The sequence below is a fragment of the Cebus imitator genome, unplaced genomic scaffold (assembly GCF_001604975.1).
Source record: "Cebus imitator isolate Cc_AM_T3 unplaced genomic scaffold, Cebus_imitator-1.0 Scaffold22, whole genome shotgun sequence".
Classification (NCBI taxonomy): Eukaryota; Metazoa; Chordata; class Mammalia; order Primates; family Cebidae; genus Cebus; species Cebus imitator.
The window spans coordinates 6,147,218-6,165,415 of NW_016107337.1; the positions used below are offsets into that span (position 1 = coordinate 6,147,218).

General features: G+C 41.4%; 1 protein-coding gene and 1 long non-coding RNA gene across 13 annotated transcripts in view; one reads left to right on the forward strand and one right to left on the reverse strand.

Annotated features, from left to right (window-relative positions):
- Positions 1–18,198, forward strand: part of TPD52 (tumor protein D52) — a 241,043-nt gene that overhangs the window by 114,600 nt on the left and 108,245 nt on the right. For 6 of the 12 annotated variants that reach the window (XM_037736084.1, XM_037736085.1, XM_017521866.2 and 3 more), the window contains 3 exons: positions 2,959–3,000; positions 4,505–4,553; positions 9,157–11,917. In XM_037736084.1, coding sequence (XP_037592012.1) covers positions 2,959–3,000; positions 4,505–4,553; positions 9,157–9,276 — 211 coding nt within the window. In that variant the 3' untranslated portion in view covers positions 9,277–11,917. Of the gene's footprint in view, positions 1–2,958; positions 3,001–4,504; positions 4,554–9,156; positions 17,697–18,198 lie in introns of those variants that run through there. The other 6 variants (XM_037736086.1, XM_017521868.2, XM_017521863.2 and 3 more) reach the window with 4 other exon arrangements.
- On the reverse strand, positions 546–17,463 carry LOC108299523. The gene is made up of 2 exons (XR_001823002.2): positions 17,298–17,463; positions 546–730 (listed from the first exon to the last, which is right to left on the reverse strand). It is a non-coding gene; the product is annotated as an uncharacterized LOC108299523 (long non-coding RNA).

Sequence of the window (18,198 nt, forward strand, 5' to 3'; positions counted from 1 at the left end):
GAACCAAGCATGCCTAGTCCTGGAGCCTGCACTGTCCTCCTGGGCCTCCCCAGAGCAGTGGTGGTTTAAGACATTGCCCCTCTGGACATTGTTCAGCAGTTACTTTGGACAGTAGCTGCTGTGATCACTGACATCAAGAGATCATGTGAGGGCAAAGTGGAATAATATTACATTGATAGCTCTGAAAAGCGTGCATGGTACATAGTAAGCATTCCAACACATTAGCCATGACCTCTCCCTTCTCCTTCTCCCCTGCTGCTACTTCCTTCTCCTCCCTCTACCCCCTCCCCTCTTATTAGTATTAGGGATGAAAGGATCAGATAACTATGTTAGAAACAAGGACTTTAAAAATTTTTTTTGTAAATTATTTCTTCCTTGATGATTTAATGGGACTGTCTTCAAACCAGTACAGATATTTCATACATAATATCTTTTCTAACCAATTGAATGATTTGGCCATTTTCTAATAAATGGCGATTTTCTAACCAATTGAATAATTTGTTGCAAGGACACCACACTTCTACTGAATGAAGAGAAACATTTTTATAGTCCAGAGGTCTTTTATTAACACATATTACGCCATGAATTAATAGGGAATGGGTTCCAGCAGCTCAGGCTCCTTCCCATTGGTTCTCACAGTGTGCTTCTCTTCTCTGGGTAGAGCAGGCTGGCGCTTCAGTTGAACCCAAGTGCCTTTCTCTTTGGCTTCTTTCTTTTTCTGATCATTTTCCTTAGTGTGAGAAACAAGGATTTTTAAAAATGCCATTTAGCTGTTTTAATAAAATGACTTTTTCAAAGTAAAAGTAATGCAGTATGAGATTGGAAAGTAGTTAGTAAGAATCAGCTTATCCTGATTTTTTTTGTGTGTTTCACTGAAACATATTTAATAGGTATGTGCTGGGTAAAGTGGTATAGAGCCCAGCCAGTCCACTGCTGGAGAAAGTGATATAAGTGGCATAGAGCCCAGCCACTCCACTCTGGAGAAAGTGATATAAGTGGCATANCTGGAGAAAGTGATATAAGTGGCATAGAGCCCAGCCACTCCACTCTGGAGAAAGTGATATAAGTGGCATACAGCCCAGCCAGTCCATTCTGGAGAAAGTGATATAAGTGGCATACAGCCCAGCCAGTCCATTCTGGAGAAAGTGATGTAAGTGGCATACAGCCCAGTGGAGAAAGTGATATAAGTGGCATAGAGCCCAGCCAGTCCACTCTGGAGAAAGTGATGTAAGTGGTATTGAGCCCCACCAGTCCACTCTGGAGAAAGTGATGTAAGTGGTATAGAGCCCAGTGAGTCCACTCTGGAGAAAGTGATATTTTACAGGGGTTCTTAGGGACAGTGACTAGACTTAGCTGTGAAATTCTGAAATTTGCACTATGCTATGCACCGGTTTCCTCATTTTGTTGATACTATCAAATTTAATGTGTAGGTCCCATGGACAAGGAATTTATCACATATTTGGCGATTACTCATCTTTTTTGGCAGTTTCTGCCAAAATGAATGTTCTAATGAAGAGTTTTGATTATAGGAACAAAACCAAGAAAGCTACTCCTCTCCCATCATGCTGGATTCCCTGTGTGATCACCTCTCCTGACTTCATTTTCTCTACCTCTCTCTGTTTAGATTCAATTCTTTCTTTGGGAACTGGTTTCCTCTGCATGCTCTCAGCTTTCACCTGGTCCCCCAGAACCTCTTCAACGTCTAAGTGTCCAGCAGCTTAGTGTCTTGATTACAACATGCTAGGATAAGAGTCTTAATTGTCTTCACCTCTTCATTTTTTCATACCTTCCAAACAATTTGTAGGCCACTGGGAGGTTAGCGGTTCTCCACTGATCAAGTTATCATATTGGTAATGGTAGAAGGTGGTTTGTGGCAATGTGACTATTCCAGACAGCTTCAGCAGAAGGGCCTGAGGAAGGACAGGTGATACTTAGACTTCTTGTTTTGTAAATTTAGGGACTGGGATCAATACACTTTGAAAGATCCAAGTACAAAAAGAAAAATCAAATTCCTCCAGAATAGATTATTATTGTCTTATACCCTGTGTATTGACCACCATTGTAAGCTAGAGAGAATGCTGAGTTACATGCATCTTTTTCTGTTACGTAAGACATCAAGTACAAAGATGTTTAAATATTTCATTGATAATCTTGATTACACAGATTGCCAGCATGTATATCACAGTCATTGTCCATGTAAAACTAGATGAGGAGCTACACTGAAGACATGTTATCATTTGTAACAAATGATTCTTTAAGAAAAGAAAATCGTAAGCACACAAAATATTTAAATATAACTGAGAATTAATACCTTGAACCTATACAGGAAAGTTTATTTACCAAAGTCGTGCTAGTGGTCAAACTATTATAGTATGATAGTAACAGTATCAGCAGAATACAATCATTTTATGAGCCTAGGAATGAGGGCACTCTCATGAAGTGGTCTCGATTGGAGAAGGCTAAGAGTAGATAGTCTTGAACCTGGGTGGTCAGTGAACCACATTGTCCTTGAGTGGGCAGTTGCCTCCCTGTCTTACTAGGAGCCCTTCCCTGGCCTTGCTTGTGTGTGTGTATGTGTGTGTGTGCACGCTTCATTTTTGAGGGGAGGTGATAAACATTGAATTAAGACCCAAGTTCTATTTTGATTCTGCTGTGACCTAGGGTAATTTAACTTCTGTATGTCTTACAGCTGTAGGTGAAAGCACTTTAGTTTTCAAAGTGCTGTAAAAATCCAAGGTGATATTGTTAGCTCTAGTAACTCCTGGAAATTAATTGGTTCCTGAATAAAAGTAAATTATGTTGGAATAACTTTGATCCCCTCCACCTCAAAAAGTAGGTAATTCTTCCTGGTGCCAAAAGAATAAAGGTTCTGGGAAGCTAAGTTTTGTCAGCTTTTAATAATGTCGAAGCACCACTATACTAACCTTATTTCTATCTCTTTTTAATGCTGCCTCTTAGTATACGCTCCATTCAGCATTCAATTAGCATGCCTGCTATGAGGTAAAGTATGTTTTTATGAAATGTAGTTGGTCTTATGCTTTATTTTTTTTTAAATTTAGGTGTTTAACTTGAACTGTTGTGAATTAGGAAACTAGAATTCCCCTTGAAACAAGCTGTGTTTAACACTATATCAGTTTTCAGCTACACTTTCTCTGATGTTGGGATGAGTACAAGAGATCCATGAAATGTTTTTATTTTGTTTTTGAAAAAAGAATGATTTATGTTTTATTTTGTAAACCTTTGTTTCCTGTCTGAAATCTGTTTACTTCACAAAGGGAGCAGTGCTTGTTAACAAACCTTCTCTTGTGCCGGCACCTCTGTCTGCATTCGCGTTATACTCTCCTTTTCTCCATCCTTCCCATTTTCACTTCCCTCATCCCTGTGACATTTGGAGCCAACTATGATTTAATTCTACTATCTGCTTTCATTAGCACTTGCAAATCATATTACCTCACCTAACGTCTCTAGAGAGATAGGGGATTTTTAACTATCTGTGCTTGGCTTAAACTTCAGTGTCCATCAGAATCACTTAGAGTGCTCGTGAAACCCCTGCTTGCTGGGCCCTGCCTCTAGAGTCTCTGATCCTGTAGAGTTGGGGTGGGACCTGAAAATTGGCATTGCTCATGACTTCCTGATAGCTGCCACAGCAGCTGGTTTGGGGACACACCTGGAGAGCTGTTGTCTTAACTGCTCTGCCATCACTACCATGGGAAGGAAGAAACCTCTTTTCCCTTCTTTGCATTTTTCGACTTGGTAGTAGAAAGGATATTCAAGGTCAGTTGGATAGGATAATAGTGTTGGAAACCCTGTTTCCGAAGCGCCTTTGTGAGAGACAAAGGCACTATGATCCTCCTTAATTAATATGGATAGATGTGAATGTACATGGATGAATGAACGTCCTGTGGGCTCAGTGTGCTCTCCTCATCCTTTAGGGCAGCGTTGTGAAGTAGGCAAAGCTGTTTCTAGGCTCCTCCCCCTTCCTTTTGGTCCCTGCTTTCCCTGTCTATTATGCTGCTCCTTGATATTGAACCTCATAGGCTTGTGAATTTCACTTGGGTGATGTGTGTTCATGTAGAAATTCTACTAGGGAAGATGTGAATCAAAATAGGAGTTTTAGAGCATAGTACCTTAACCAAAATTAAACTGATCTAATGGCATTTTCTTGTACCATGACAAGTTGGTTGGTGAAGTGACAGAATTGCTATTTTACCCGGCTTTGTTCCCTCTCCTTACACACATACTTGACTATATCTATATTACTTATGTCTGAGACTGGCCCTATTCATGGAATCAAATGCATACTCTTAAAAATTAGATCAGAAATTTAGAATCCTACAATATAAATACTTGTATGTACCTGCACATATATGATACAGATAATTATGTCTGTTGTTTTGCCGATTGAGAATAATGTTGAAGAGAAATATAATCAATGATGTTTTCAAATTAGTTGGATTTTTTTTTCAGTATTTGTAATTTTACTATTTTTCTTTTCTCTCTGTAGAAACTCCCCAACTTTCAAATCATTTGAAGAAAAGGTTGAAAACTTAAAGGCAAGTAGAGAGATGAACAGGGTCTTTTTGATACATTACCTGGTGTCTTAATTAACTTTGGTGTGGGTACATCATTTACATTAATATTTCTTTTTAAAAATGTCTAAAGAATGTAAAGAACTTTACTCTTTATGTTACTAGTAGACATTTAAGGTGGTATGCACTGAATACCATTTTAGTGTATGCTGTCGCATGACAGCATGCCACACGCTGAAAGGAAATGTGGCATTTAAGAAATATGTGCTGCATTTTGCTTTATTCAAGTACCTTTGTAGTTGGACAAAATTTAATATAACTTTCTTGTCAACAATTATCAAGAATATAGGAGGCACAAGAAAGAAAACAAAAAAATTGGTCTTACCACTCAGACAGTGATATATGTATGTAGTATTATGCTGTTATGCTTTAAAAAAGAAGTAGCCATACATCATTATCATTTTCTTGTATCAGTAAGTATTCTCTTTCAATATTATGTGCAATGGCTGCTTGTATATTACCTATAATGGATATTGTTTGTTCAGTCCTCAATTGTTGGATATTATTATAATGATGCCATCATCATTTATGATTCACTGTTTTTCTTTTTTGATTTCTTCGATTTCAATGGAGATGAACATTTCTCCATAATAATTAGCTTTATTGATTTGTAAATTATATTATCTTTGAGATTATATTCAAAGCTGTAAAATTATCAACTCTTAGGATCACAAGCAATGTAAAAGCTTGTCTAGTTCCCATCTACTGCCCGACCCTCTACAGAGTTTCTATAAAACCCATATTTTCTTTTATTTTTTGAAGGTTTTTAAAAATATATATATATATTATATATATTTTATTGCACTTTAGGTTCTGGGGTACATGTGAAGAACATGCAGGATTGTTGGATATGTACATACATGGCAATGTGGTTTGCTGCCTCTATCCCTCTGTTACCTATATCTGGCATTTCTCCCCATGTTCTCCTTCCCCAACCTCCCTACCCCCCGCTGTCTCTCCCCTTCCCCCCGCAACAGACCCCAGTGTGTGATGATCTCCTCCCTGTGTCCATGTGTTCTCATTGCTCAACACCCACCCATGAGTGAGAACATGTGGTGTTTGATTTCCTGTTCCTGTGTCAGTTTGCTGAGAATGATGGTTTCCAGATTCATCCATGTCCCTAACAAATGACACAAACTGCGTAGTATACCATGGTACATATGTGCCACATTTTCCTTGTCCAGTCTGTCATCGATGGGCATTTGATAAAAACCTATATTTTTATTACTCCCTAACTCTGATAATTATGGGGGAATATTTTAAGGATTAAAACTAGTATCTTAAGTGTTTTTTTGTTTGTTTGTTTGTTTTTTTTGAGACAGAGTTTCACTCTTTGTTACCCAGGCTGGAGTGCAATGGCGCGATCTCGGCTCACTGCAGCCTCCACCTCCTGGGTTCAAGCAGTTCTCCTGCTTCAGCCTTCCGAGTAGCTGGGACTACAGGCATGTGCCACCATGCCCAGCTAATTTTTGTATTTTTAGTAGAGATGGGGTTTCACCATGTTGACCAGGATGGTCTTGATCTCTTGACCTCGTGATCCACCCATCTCCGCCTCCCAAAGTGGTGGGATTATAGGCGTGAGCCACCACGCCCGGCCATGTTTTCTTATCAGTTAGTTTGAAAACTAATATTCAGTTTAGTCTTTCAGAACTTTGAGTCACGAAACGTATCTTTTAAAAGCAGGGTTCATTTATTGAAATAAAATACTCTACAGTCATCTGGATCATTTTTTTCTTGAACATGTAAACATTAGTACACACCTTTTCTGTTTGCATGCAGACATATGAATGTTTTTCAGAAGAGTTACACTGTACACACACAGTTCTACAGCTTTTTCATTCAGGCCTAACTAGCATGATGCTCTGTGAGCCATGATTGCAGGGACCTTGTTCTGGTCACTGATACTCATCAAAGGCTTAGATCAGTCCTTGGCATGTCGCTCAATACTCATTTGATGAGTAAAAATATATGTAAGAGTCATTCTTCTATGTCATTTCAAGAGACCTACTTTATTTTTCTTAGTCCCAAGTCATATATTTGAAAGCAAACTGTAGTTACAAGAAGTAAAGGATTACTATAATTCAGTTCTCAATATTGTTAGGCTGTTAAAGCCCCTCCTTGAAATCTGCCCCAAGCATTAATTTTTGAAATGGCAAATTGGAAAACCAGGAATCTTACGTGTTTTTGACATTGGACATGAGTAGAAACTTCTAGGTCACTTGCTATATACTCTCCTGAATATATTTAGATTCTATAAATGGTAACAAAATCTGCTTTAAAATATAACGAGGCACTATTCAGATTAAAAAATGTAATTTAAAAACATACAGTATGTTGGCTGGGTGCAGTGGCCCACACCTGTAATTACAGCACTTTGTGAGGCTGAGGCAGACATCACTTGAGTCCAGAAATTTGAGAGCAGCTTGGGCAACATGGCAAAAACCCTCTCTACCAAAAACGATACAAAAGTTAGCTGATGTGGTGGCATATACCTGTAGTCCCAGCTACTTGGGAGGTTGAGGTAGGAAGATCGCTTGAGCCCAGGAGTCAGAGGTTGCAGTGGGATCATGCCACTGCACTCCAGTGTACTCCTGGGTGACAGAGAGATACTCTGTCTCCAAAAAANAAAAAAAAAAAAAAAAAAAAAAAGCATAGTGTATTAAACAGATACCCCAAGTATATCCCAAGGAAGCTGTAAAATATAGGTATACGCTGAGGATATAATTTTGTTAAATTACATTGTATTTAATTATACATGAGGTCCATTTAGATTTTGGGTTGATTCATTCATCTGTGATTACTGAGCATTTGCCATGTGCCAGGCAATGAGTATTAGGCACCAGAGTTACCACAGTGAGTAAGTGAGACATGGGCCCCTTCTGCAAGATGTACCTAAAAGCGAGGTAAGGGTTCTGACATGCAAAGTTGTGGGTGCGACAAGGACGAGTAGCAGAAAGTTCCCCTGGCTTGGTGGGAGAGAAGGTCAGAGAAGGCCTCTTAGAGGGCTCAGTAATGTAAACAGAGGATTTTAGGTTGAAGGGAATGTTTGAAGTTTGGGGGCCCTTTTGAGGACCACCAAGAACTTCCTGTGCTGTAGGATATTGAGCAGGAGATAAAGCTAGAGGGATGCACAGGCCACGTTGCAGAGTTTGAACTTGGGGCAATGTGAAGCCATTGAAGGGTTTTAAACAACCCAAGTGGTACTTTCTTCTATGCATTTTAGAAAGATCACTGGCTGCCCTGCACATCAAAGGGGAGAATGATTGGAGACAGGCAGAGTACTTGGAAGGAGGGAATTATAATCCAAGCCAAAGATGATGGAGAATGAATTAAGGTGGTGTAGTGGGACCAAGTCTAGAGCTATTTAGACATGAGAAATGACAGGGGAAAAAAGATTGATTGGATGTAGAACAAGTTGAATGAGAATCAAGGACAACTCCAGATGTCAGGCTGGGGCAGCTAGGTAGGTGCTACTGCTGTATAAAGTCTTAAAAAAGATTAGAGACGGGGCTAGTTGTGGGGAGGAGTTCAGTTATAGACATGTTGAATTGCAAGGAGTTTTGATACTATAATTAAGGAATGTGCGGTAATAAATTTAATAAACAATGAACACACATTATTCAAATTTCCCAAACAATTTTTGGATGGCAGACCAAAAAGAATGAGAGTGAAAATAAGGGGTCTCTGACCATTCAGTTAAGATTGAGCCAAGGGCAAGGTCAAGTTCAAACCCACTATGAGCTTCCTGCCTCCATGGTCACTGACTGGTTTCTTAATGTTAGCTGTCCTATTGGACAGTGTAACAGTGAGAGGGCATATACACGTTAGTATTGAAAAAGATGAAGTGATGTGTAAGGGTTTTGAAAAAGTATTATACAAATGCAAGGCAGATATATTCAAATAAATGCTTATGACAAAATTTGAGGCCAGATAGGTTAGAGTAGTGCCTCCCAAACTACAGTGTGCACATGAATCACTCAGGGATCTTGTTCAAGAACAGATTTCAATTCTGTAGCTGGAGTTGGGTGGGATATAAAGAGTATCTGAGATCCTGCATTTCTAATAAGCTCCCAGGTAATGCTGAGTCTGTAAGTCCTTGAACCACACTTTAAGTAGTGAAGGGTTAGAAAGCTTATACTGTAACTGAGAAAAATATATATATATATTTCTTATGTTGTATTCAACATTTCTTGAATGAGTGTAGCTAAATGAGCAACTTGATGCAATACAAAATGTTATACAAGTATAAAGAGAGTTCACTAGGTACTTTAGAATAAATCGGCTTTACAAAGTTCTTAGACTTCCCTATGAAGAACAAAGAGCAGATGGGGGTTAAAGGAGGAGGGGGTAGAGTCTACCAATCTGAATATTTCAGCAAAGGAGAATGCATGAGTTTTACTATAAAACCACACTGAACATTACAACAATATGAAATTCCATACATATATAATAATCACTGAGCTATAAGGTTGCTGATTTGTTCGTTCTTAAAAGTAGAGTTACTTTATGCAGAATCAGCTAGTTTTATGTTTCATAATGTTTTTCCCTTTTTTGAACTTTTTTAAAGTCTAAAGTAGGGGGAACCAAGCCTGCTGGTGGTGATTTTGGAGAAGTCTTGAATTCGGCTGCAAATGCTAGTGCCACCACCACGGAGCCTCTTCCAGAACAGACACAGGAGAGCCTGTGAGATTCCTACCTTTGTTCTGCTAACCACTGCCAGATGCTGCAAGCAAGATCCAAGCACATCTTGTCAACATGCATTGCCATGAATTTCTACCAGATGTGCTTTTATTTAGCTTTACATATTCCTTTGACCAAATAGTTTGTGGGTTAAACAAAATGAAAATATCTTCACCTCTATTCTTGGGAAACACACCCTTTAGCGTACATTTACGTTCCTTTATTTAGGAAACACCATTATAAAAACAATTATAGTACCTGGGACACTCACTAGAATGATCTAAGATGCTGCAGATTGTCATAGTTGTTTTCCTGCTTTACAAAATTGCTCTAGATCTGGGATGCCAGTTTGGCCTTTGTCTTCTATAACATTTCCTTTTTTCCTTCTTTGAATCTCTGCGTATTTGATTCTTAACTAAAATTGTTTTCTTAAATATTCTGAATCCCGGTAATTAAAAGTTTGGGTTTATTTTCTTTACTCCAAGGGAAGAACTAGCAGCTACAAAAAATACTTTGGAATAAGCACTGTTTTGGTATAAGGTACATATTTTGGTTGAAGATACCAGACTGAAGTAAACAGCTGTATATCCAATTTATTATAGTTTTCTAAGTAACAATATGTAATCAGACTTCTAGGTGACTTGACAGTGGAACTTCGTACTCCTTATTTATGACCATTTGTGACAGTAACCATTTCAGTGTATTGTATATTACACCACTTATATCAACTTATTTTTTACCAGGTTAAAATTTTAATTTCGTCAAAATAACATTCTGAATCAAGCATACTGTATGATCAGTAGGTTGAACTATGAACACTCTCATCAATGTTCGGTTCAAAAGCCTGAAGGTTTAGATCTAGAAGCTTGTAAAAATGACAATATCAATCACATTAGGGAAACCATTGTTGTCTTCATTTAATCCATTTAGCACTATATAAAATAAGCACACCAAGTTATATGACTAATATAACTTGAAAATTTTTTATACGGAGGGGTTGGTAATAACTCTTGAGGATGTAATGCATCAATAAAAATCAACTATTCATTTTCTACTTATTTGTTTTCAATGTGTTGGAAATTGTAAAATGATAGCGTAGAACCCGTCCCCTACTTTGAAAACTGAATGTCAGGGCTGAGTGAATCAAAGTCTCTAGACATATTTGCATAGAGGCCAAGGTATTCCAGTCTAATAACTACTTATTCAACATTACCATCTTTTCCTTATACTGTATATGTTTATGGCCTACAATGTTATATTTGTTATTTATTAAGTTGTGATTGTTTTATTGTTGTTTATGCCAAATGTTAATTGCCAAGCTTGGAGTGACCTAAAGCATTTTTTGAAAGCATGGCTAGATTTACTTCAGTATAAATTACCTTATGAAAACCAAATTTTAAAAGCCACAAGTGTTGATTGTTATAACATGCTGTCATTCTTGATTGCTAGAGCTTTTGTTAGTACTTTGGATGCAATTAAAACTATGTGCTATCACATGTGAAAAGCTTAATAAATTCTGTCTATCAGTAGTATAGGTCTCAATATTTATTATGAGACCAGTGGTCTGGAAACAGCTTGTTGTATTACAGAATCAACTGGATTCTACACTTAAAAATAAAAAAAATAAAAAAAAAAAAGGATTTTAAAAAAATTATCCACTTTAAATTTTTGCTTAATGGTATCATATTAACATATTCTAAATAAGGGCTTTAAGGCACAGGCTGTTGAAGCATTATCTCAGAGAAGTGAATCTGCAGAAGTCTGTCTTTCTGTAGAAATATTGTGCTTACTCAACATTAACTGTTAAATTATTTTTTCTACCAGTCTTTTTTTTTAAATCCAAACATATTCTTTTGATCACATTGTTTCTTGAGCATTCTATCCTGTTACTAATTTTTCAGCAAGCAAAATGGAGTAAAGTGGCAATTTCTTTAGTTGAGTAAAATACCCTCAAGTCTCTTTTCTGCCCAAACAGGGAAAAGTGAGAAATGGGAGTGGAAAGGCGGGTGAGTGGATGAAGTTGAGTACTGGGGATGGCTGTGAAATAAGATATTTGAGAAGACTGTCACTTTTCTAGACATCTTCCTATGCTTAATCTAAAAAACAAAAAATCTACTGTAAAGTACTCTGCCCCTTAAAAGAAGTATTAAAAGGAGTGAGGATGGATTTAGGAAAAAAATAAGAATTTAGAAATACTCAAAAAGGTGGTTGTGGCAGATTCAATATTATGAATTCAGACACTTAGGGAATGAGAAACATAGTAATTAGTAGAATACGAGAAAGAGTTCCTGGTTCCTCTCTCATGTTTGACACTGTAAGAAAATAGCAAGAGAATGAAATCTCAGATACTTATGAACTCTCACAGATGTAAGGGCTCAAATGTAGAAGAAAATAGCCCCCTCTTACAAAAAGAAATGTCAATTTATGGAGTTGGTGGGAAATAAAGCAAGAATTCCTATTATGAGAGCCAAGTAATCAGTGGAAGGGAATAGAACTCATAACTGGATTATCACCTTAGCAACTTAGAGTCATTGAAATAGAAAAAAAAAAAAACACATTTAATTTGGACTGTTTCTGGATCTGTTAACATATACACACTGTCTATTTTTTGTATAGTATTGGAAAATAATAAAAATTCTATAATTTGGGTATGGGTTCTTTTGTATACATTACCTGTCCGTTGAGGAAAGGGGCACAGTCCATTATGCAACTTCTCTCCAAACCCTTCATGTTCTGGATGTGATACTTAGAGCCATGAGCAGCTACATTCTGGCTACCAGAAGGCATTTATTAAATGACCGCTTGCTGCATATGTGCCCAAAGAGATCCTACAGAAGGTCATTTGTCAGAATGATGTTTTTGTTTAGAGTTGGCTGACCTCCAACTCCTGGGGGTCAAGGAATCCTCCTGCCTCAGCTTCCCAAATAACTAGGAATACAGGCACGCACCCAGCCAGGTGTTTTTCTTACAGCTTTTAAAGCACAGATGAAAAATCACATTTTTGCCCATAGTGAGGAAACATTTGGCCATTTATTAGTCCTTATTTTCAGTGACTGTCCTATTTTCACTGAATTAGAGAGACCCTGTGTGGGCCACAGTTAATATAAAACATTATCACTTTTAAGTAAACCTGCACACCTTAGATTTCATAATTTTTTTTCTTTTGCTTTTTCGGAGCTGGAGTGTTTTAAGGTTTCATAATTTCTGTATTGTTCTGACTCAAAATGAACCAAGGGCTTTTCGCTTTTAGTAAGTCCTCAGAGGGTAGGGTCTGCATGTGCTATCACCTGCCAGGATTTTGTACTTAAATAAATGCTATTTGGCAACTAAAATTCTTGCTAGCTCTCATGTAGTTTTCATATTACTTACTGAGGTTGGTTGGTAGTTTGATTATTTGGTGGTTTTTCTATCATATAGAAAAAGCCAAACACAATTTTGTTTGAACATTTGTAAATGGACATGATCTTTCACTTTACTACTCTCTAATTCAACATGCTTTAAAGTTTCTCTTGGTTTCTAGAATTCTCTGTTCTTATTTTCCATTTTGACTATTTTTTTAGCATTAGAATTCTTCCAACTCCTTAAATGCTATTGCCTGTCTGTTGTCATCTTCTACATGATCCCCTTAATGATCTTATCATTTCTATGAGTGAAATAACTATTGTTAGAGTGATACTAATAGCTTCCCAACCTGCATCTCCAGACCTATTGATGGTGGTGGCCCACCTTGAGCAGCCGCTGTGAGGACACCAGCTGCAGGAAGGAAAGCATGGCTGGGGCTGCATGCTTTTGAGAGCCGGTAGGGACAGGGAACAGGTGATCCTAGCAGGAGCCCTGCCTTACCATGTCGGTAGGGCGGGAGCTTGTGTTCTTGAACACAGCTGCAGCCGCCTAGCCACAGCTCTGGACCCAAGCATCCCTGTGCCCTTGGGGGACTGGGAAGCCCCCTGCCCCTACAAGCTTGGAAGTGCCTGCTCCTGCTCCCTGGCCTCTCCTTGCTCTCAGTGCCTGCTCCTGTGTGAAGCAAAGTTGTGGCTCAGCTTGGGTGCTGTCACAACCTGGGTGCATGCTCAGGGTGGCGCTGACGTGCCAGGTCCCTGCTACCTTGGTCCCCTCCAGACTTTGGGCACCAATGAGCATGGGAGGGTGGCCAGGGGGTGAGGGTAGCTTGGTGTGGACAACCTGGGTGCTGTGGATGAAAGGTTGATGGTGGCAGGAGGCAGGTTCCTGTTGAAACCCCACCTTCAAGCCAGGGACAGCCTGAAGCCTGGAGGCCAGGCTGCCAGTTTTAGGTAGAGCCCACAAGCCAGAGCGAGAACTCGACATATTAATGCATTGCAGCCAATTGGATGGTGCTTTTCCCAGGTCCACCCTTCCTCCATTCTAAGCACGTAAAAACTCCAGACTCAGCCAGATATGACAGTCATCAGGACAACCTGCCTGTAACAAGGACCACTTTGGGTCTCCTGAGTGCTGTTCTGTCATTCAATAAAGCTCTTCTCTGCCTTGCTCACCCTACAGTAACCTTATTCTTCCTAGATACAGGACAAGAATTCGGGACCTGCTGAATGGCAGGAGTGAAAGGAGCTATAACATGTTCCTGGCTGCCTTGTCAAGGCTTCCCAGACTGCAGGAGAAGAGTGGTGACCCTTCTGGGGACCCAGACCCTGGGATTCCCAAAGCCAGAGCTGCTGTAACACTGTAGCCTTCCTGCCTATCACTGGCTCCAGGCAGCTGCCCCACATGACAGGAGGCAGCATGGCCAGGCCAGCTGAGGAGCCATGGGGTGGAGTGGGTTGTGGGACTGAAAGAGCTATAACACAGATTGGCTGAAACAACCCCCCACTATGTCCCCTCCAACTCCCTACCCCCAACTCTGGTCACCACGCTGCAGGCATGAGAAGAGCTGTGGCCCTTTTGGGAACCCACACCTTGGGTCTCCCTGAGCCAGGGCTGTGACATGCTGTAACACCCTCTTTGGGGCTCTGCGGTTCCTGGAATCTCTGAGCCTTTGGGTTTCACCCCGTTTCTCTTGCCTAGACACTGGTACCTGCAGCAGAAGCTACTTGTGGTCCACCTGGTCGAGCTACAGCCTTGCACAGAGCCGGTGCCTATAGCCGCCCACCCTGCCACAGCGGCCAGTGTGCCTGGCTGGGTGCAGTGGCTGGACCCTGAATTTACTTGCTCACTCATCCCTTACCAACCCATGCCTGGCTCGCCCTTGGTAGGCATGGGATCTGGGCGGGCAGCACAAGCTGAGTGCAGCCAGCCGGAGAGTGGGCAGTAAGAAGCCCAGCAGGCACAAGCACAACTCCAGAGGCACTGCCAGCCATGGAAGTTTCCAACTGGTGAAGCGACACCCTGAGAACCCTGTGACACTATCCTTTCTTTTAGGTTTGCACACATGGTTGAGGCATGAATTTCTAGTAAATTCATGGTTACCTCCACCTAGCCACCAATAGCTACTACTCATTAAGTGCCCAGGCATTTTACACTCATTACCTTTAACTCTACTCAGGTGTGTGGCGGTGTCACCATTTTATCGATAAGACCATAGCCAATAGATGTAAAGTATTAGGCTTGAACTTAGCAGTAGACTGGAACTATTTTTTGTTCACTTTACTTGGCCTTTTTGAGATGGGGTCTAACTGTGTTACCAAGGCTGGTGTTAAACTTCTGAGCTCAAGTGATGTTCCCACCTCAGCTTCCCAAGTAGACTAAAGGTGTGCACTGCTGCCCAGCTAGGCCTGTATATTTAGTAAGGCAAGGAGTGGTTAGAGCAGGATCAGAATCCTTAAGATGCCATATGTGAAAACATCATTATTACAGGGGATGCTACTCTTGGCACTTGTATAGGCAAGGAGAAAGTGTGCAGACATCCCCTTGTTGACTTGCTCAGTTCTTTACTCAGTCCCTCTCATTTGGTGCTTCTGATCCTCTACTAGACAGAATTAAGGCCAAACTTGAAGCCATCTGATACAAACCTAACGGTTTTTTTGAGACGGAGTCTCACTCTGTCGCCCAGGCTGGAGTGCAGTGGTGCAATCTTGGCTTACTGCAACCTCCGCCTCCCAGGTTCAAGTGATTCTCTTGCCCAAGTAGCTGGGATTACAGGCATTTGTCACCATGCTCAGCTAATTTTTGTATTTTCAGTAGAGACGGGGTTTTACCATGTTGGCCAGGCTGATCTCTACCTCAGGTGATCCGCCCCCTTTAGCCTTCCAAAGTTCTGGGATTACAGGTGTGAGCCACCACACCTGGTGTGTGTTTTTAAAGAGGCCTGAGTTTTGCACTTTCCCCCATACTGAAATGAAGTGGCAGGGACATAGCTCACTGTAGCCTCAAACTCCTGGGCTCAAGTGATCCTCCCCCATCAGCCTCCCAAGTAGCTAGGACTACAGGCATGCACCAGGCTAATTTTTCAGTTTTTTTGTAGACACCAGTTCTTGCTATGGCCCAGGCTGTTCACAGACTCCTAACTTCAAGCAATCCTCCCTCCTCAGTCTCACAAAGTGCTGGGATTACAAGTGTGAGCCACCCTGCCCAGTCAGACTGAGGGTTCTTGAAGGCCACTGGCCAGGCTCTTTACAATTTACCACACTTTCTCCGGAAAAAAAGTAGTAGTAACATCCATTGAGAATAATGCTAAACTGCTCTAGGCAAGAGTCTACAGGTATTGATCGATTTACCACCTATGCAACTTACGACCATTCGACTTTACTACCACAATCGCCTTTACTACCACAACCGCTAGCCACGACTGCTCCGCGTCTGGCAGCGCAAACGTTGCCCAGGTAGGCGTGCGACAGTGCGGACCAGCTTCCGGCAGCACTACCATCTCCGCGTGCACCATTTCAACTGTACATATAGGCTACTCAACTTACGGCCAAATCGTGTTACGACCGGCCCGCGGTCCCGACCGTGGTCCTAAGTCGAGCACTAGCTGTATTAACAGTCTCGGGAGATAAACAGTTTTAACTGTCAAGAGGGAGAACCCACCTGGAGAATTTATTGTAGGCCCCTTAACTACACTTCTAAGGACTACCATACAGTTAGCTAGTAATAATTTTATGTGATTCATACGATTGTGCACCCTTCGGAGATCAGTATATTTCGTGTTCTTACAGTGTCCGTACCATTAGAGAGCATAAGCAAAGCTTAAAATCCATAGTCAAGGCATTCTTAAAATAGGGTCTGTGATCATAAACATTATTTCTCTTGAAGTACTTGCAAATGAACTGGAAATGTGTGTGCCACCAAAATAAAACTGTGGATTAATATTAAACTTCTGGGTCAAAGATAGACGGACAGTTAATAAACACTTCCTCAAGAATGGTGTTAGGCTCAGTTTTGAACAGGGTGGGTAAATTTTGGGAATTAACACTACAGGAGAAAAGGGAAAGAAAATCCAGAGTGAGGGTGGGGGCATATGGTGGTACAATACTGACACATATTCCAAAACTTCTGAACTCCTAGGAGAAGTTAGATAATAGGTATCTAGAGGTGCCAAAACACCTCAGAAAAACTGCTATTTTGGTAGCGTGAGTGGACTGGCCGCAGAAGTGGCAACGGACAAACTTGGATTCAGGGTTTTGCAAATGTTTTGTAAGCCCCACTCTGTGCCCAGTGCCAAAAATCTCACAGCAAAGTTCCACCTTTCAAAGTTTAAAAAGTTGGGAGTAGACACTAAATATTATTAAATATTATTTAAAGTTGGGAGTAGACCCTAAATACTAAATATATAAACATGTGGCATATTAGAAAGTGCTACATGGTACTGAAAAAAACAGAGGTGCCAGAGTCAGCCTCTGGGCTTCTAATTCTAAATAGGGCAATCAAGGAGACCCTCATATTTGAGTGAAGACCCCAAATTCGAGTGCTAGCAGCTAGGCGGCCATGTAGGCGGGATGCCCAGGCGGGAGAACAGCGAACGTTGAATTAACAGAATTTACTGTAGAATGTGGACCAAAGGATGCCCAGGAAGGCGAAATTCCTGCAAGTTAAACGCACTTCCAAGGCAAAACTTACCGGGCCCCTTTGCAACTCTTTAGCCCATCAACTTTAGCGTCTCTCCAGTCCCACGCCACTCCAAGACACAAGGCACACCACGCCCCGCTGGCCGTCTGAGCTCCTCCGCCGGTGGGCGGACCTCACGTCGCTCCGCCTCGTGACCCGCGCGCTTGCGGCGGGAGGTCAAAGGTCAGAAGTAAAGCAGTCATGGCGGCGCTGTGTCTGACCCGTGCTGTGGCTGCCGAGAGACATTTTCCGCGAATGTTTCTCTTCTTTAGGCCCTTTCGGGGCGTAGGGACTGACAGCGGATCCGAAAGTGGGAGCTCCGATGCCACAGAGCCTAAGAAGCGCCTAGGCGGCTTCGCAAGCGCTTTGGAGCGGCACTTGGATGTACTGCAGAAGGCGGAGCCCCGGCAGGTGAGAGGGAGTCGCGGGAAATACGCCTACGACGCGGTGGGCGGGGCCGGGAGTCGGGGCGGAGCGTGGCGTAGCAGAGGGCTGGGAACCGTGGCCGAGACCCGGTTTTCTGGAGTTGTGATGCGTTTGTGGCTCAGCCCTTGGCCCCTAGGATCCTTGCTTGGTGTTTTTCTTCCTTTTGTTGACCTGTTATGTCGCATTTGCGTACTGGACCAGGTCTATCCACACTGCGCGCGTCTTACTTGGGCTGAATGCTGGTGGGAGGGTAACCAGCGGGGAGCGCTGCTAGGTAGGCGGTCTAGGGCGATTCCTGGGACGCTAAGGAGAATGAGACTCGCACGGAGAGGCAGCGCTTTGCTGAGTCTTGTTGTAAACAGTAGCTCTAGCTTCGAGCTTGCTGTCTGGAGTACAAGCCTCTTCATAAACATTTGTTAATTTAATGGCTGGGTGGTGAATGACTTTCTGAACTTGAAGTGATACAACTTGTCAGCTCTTCGCCTCT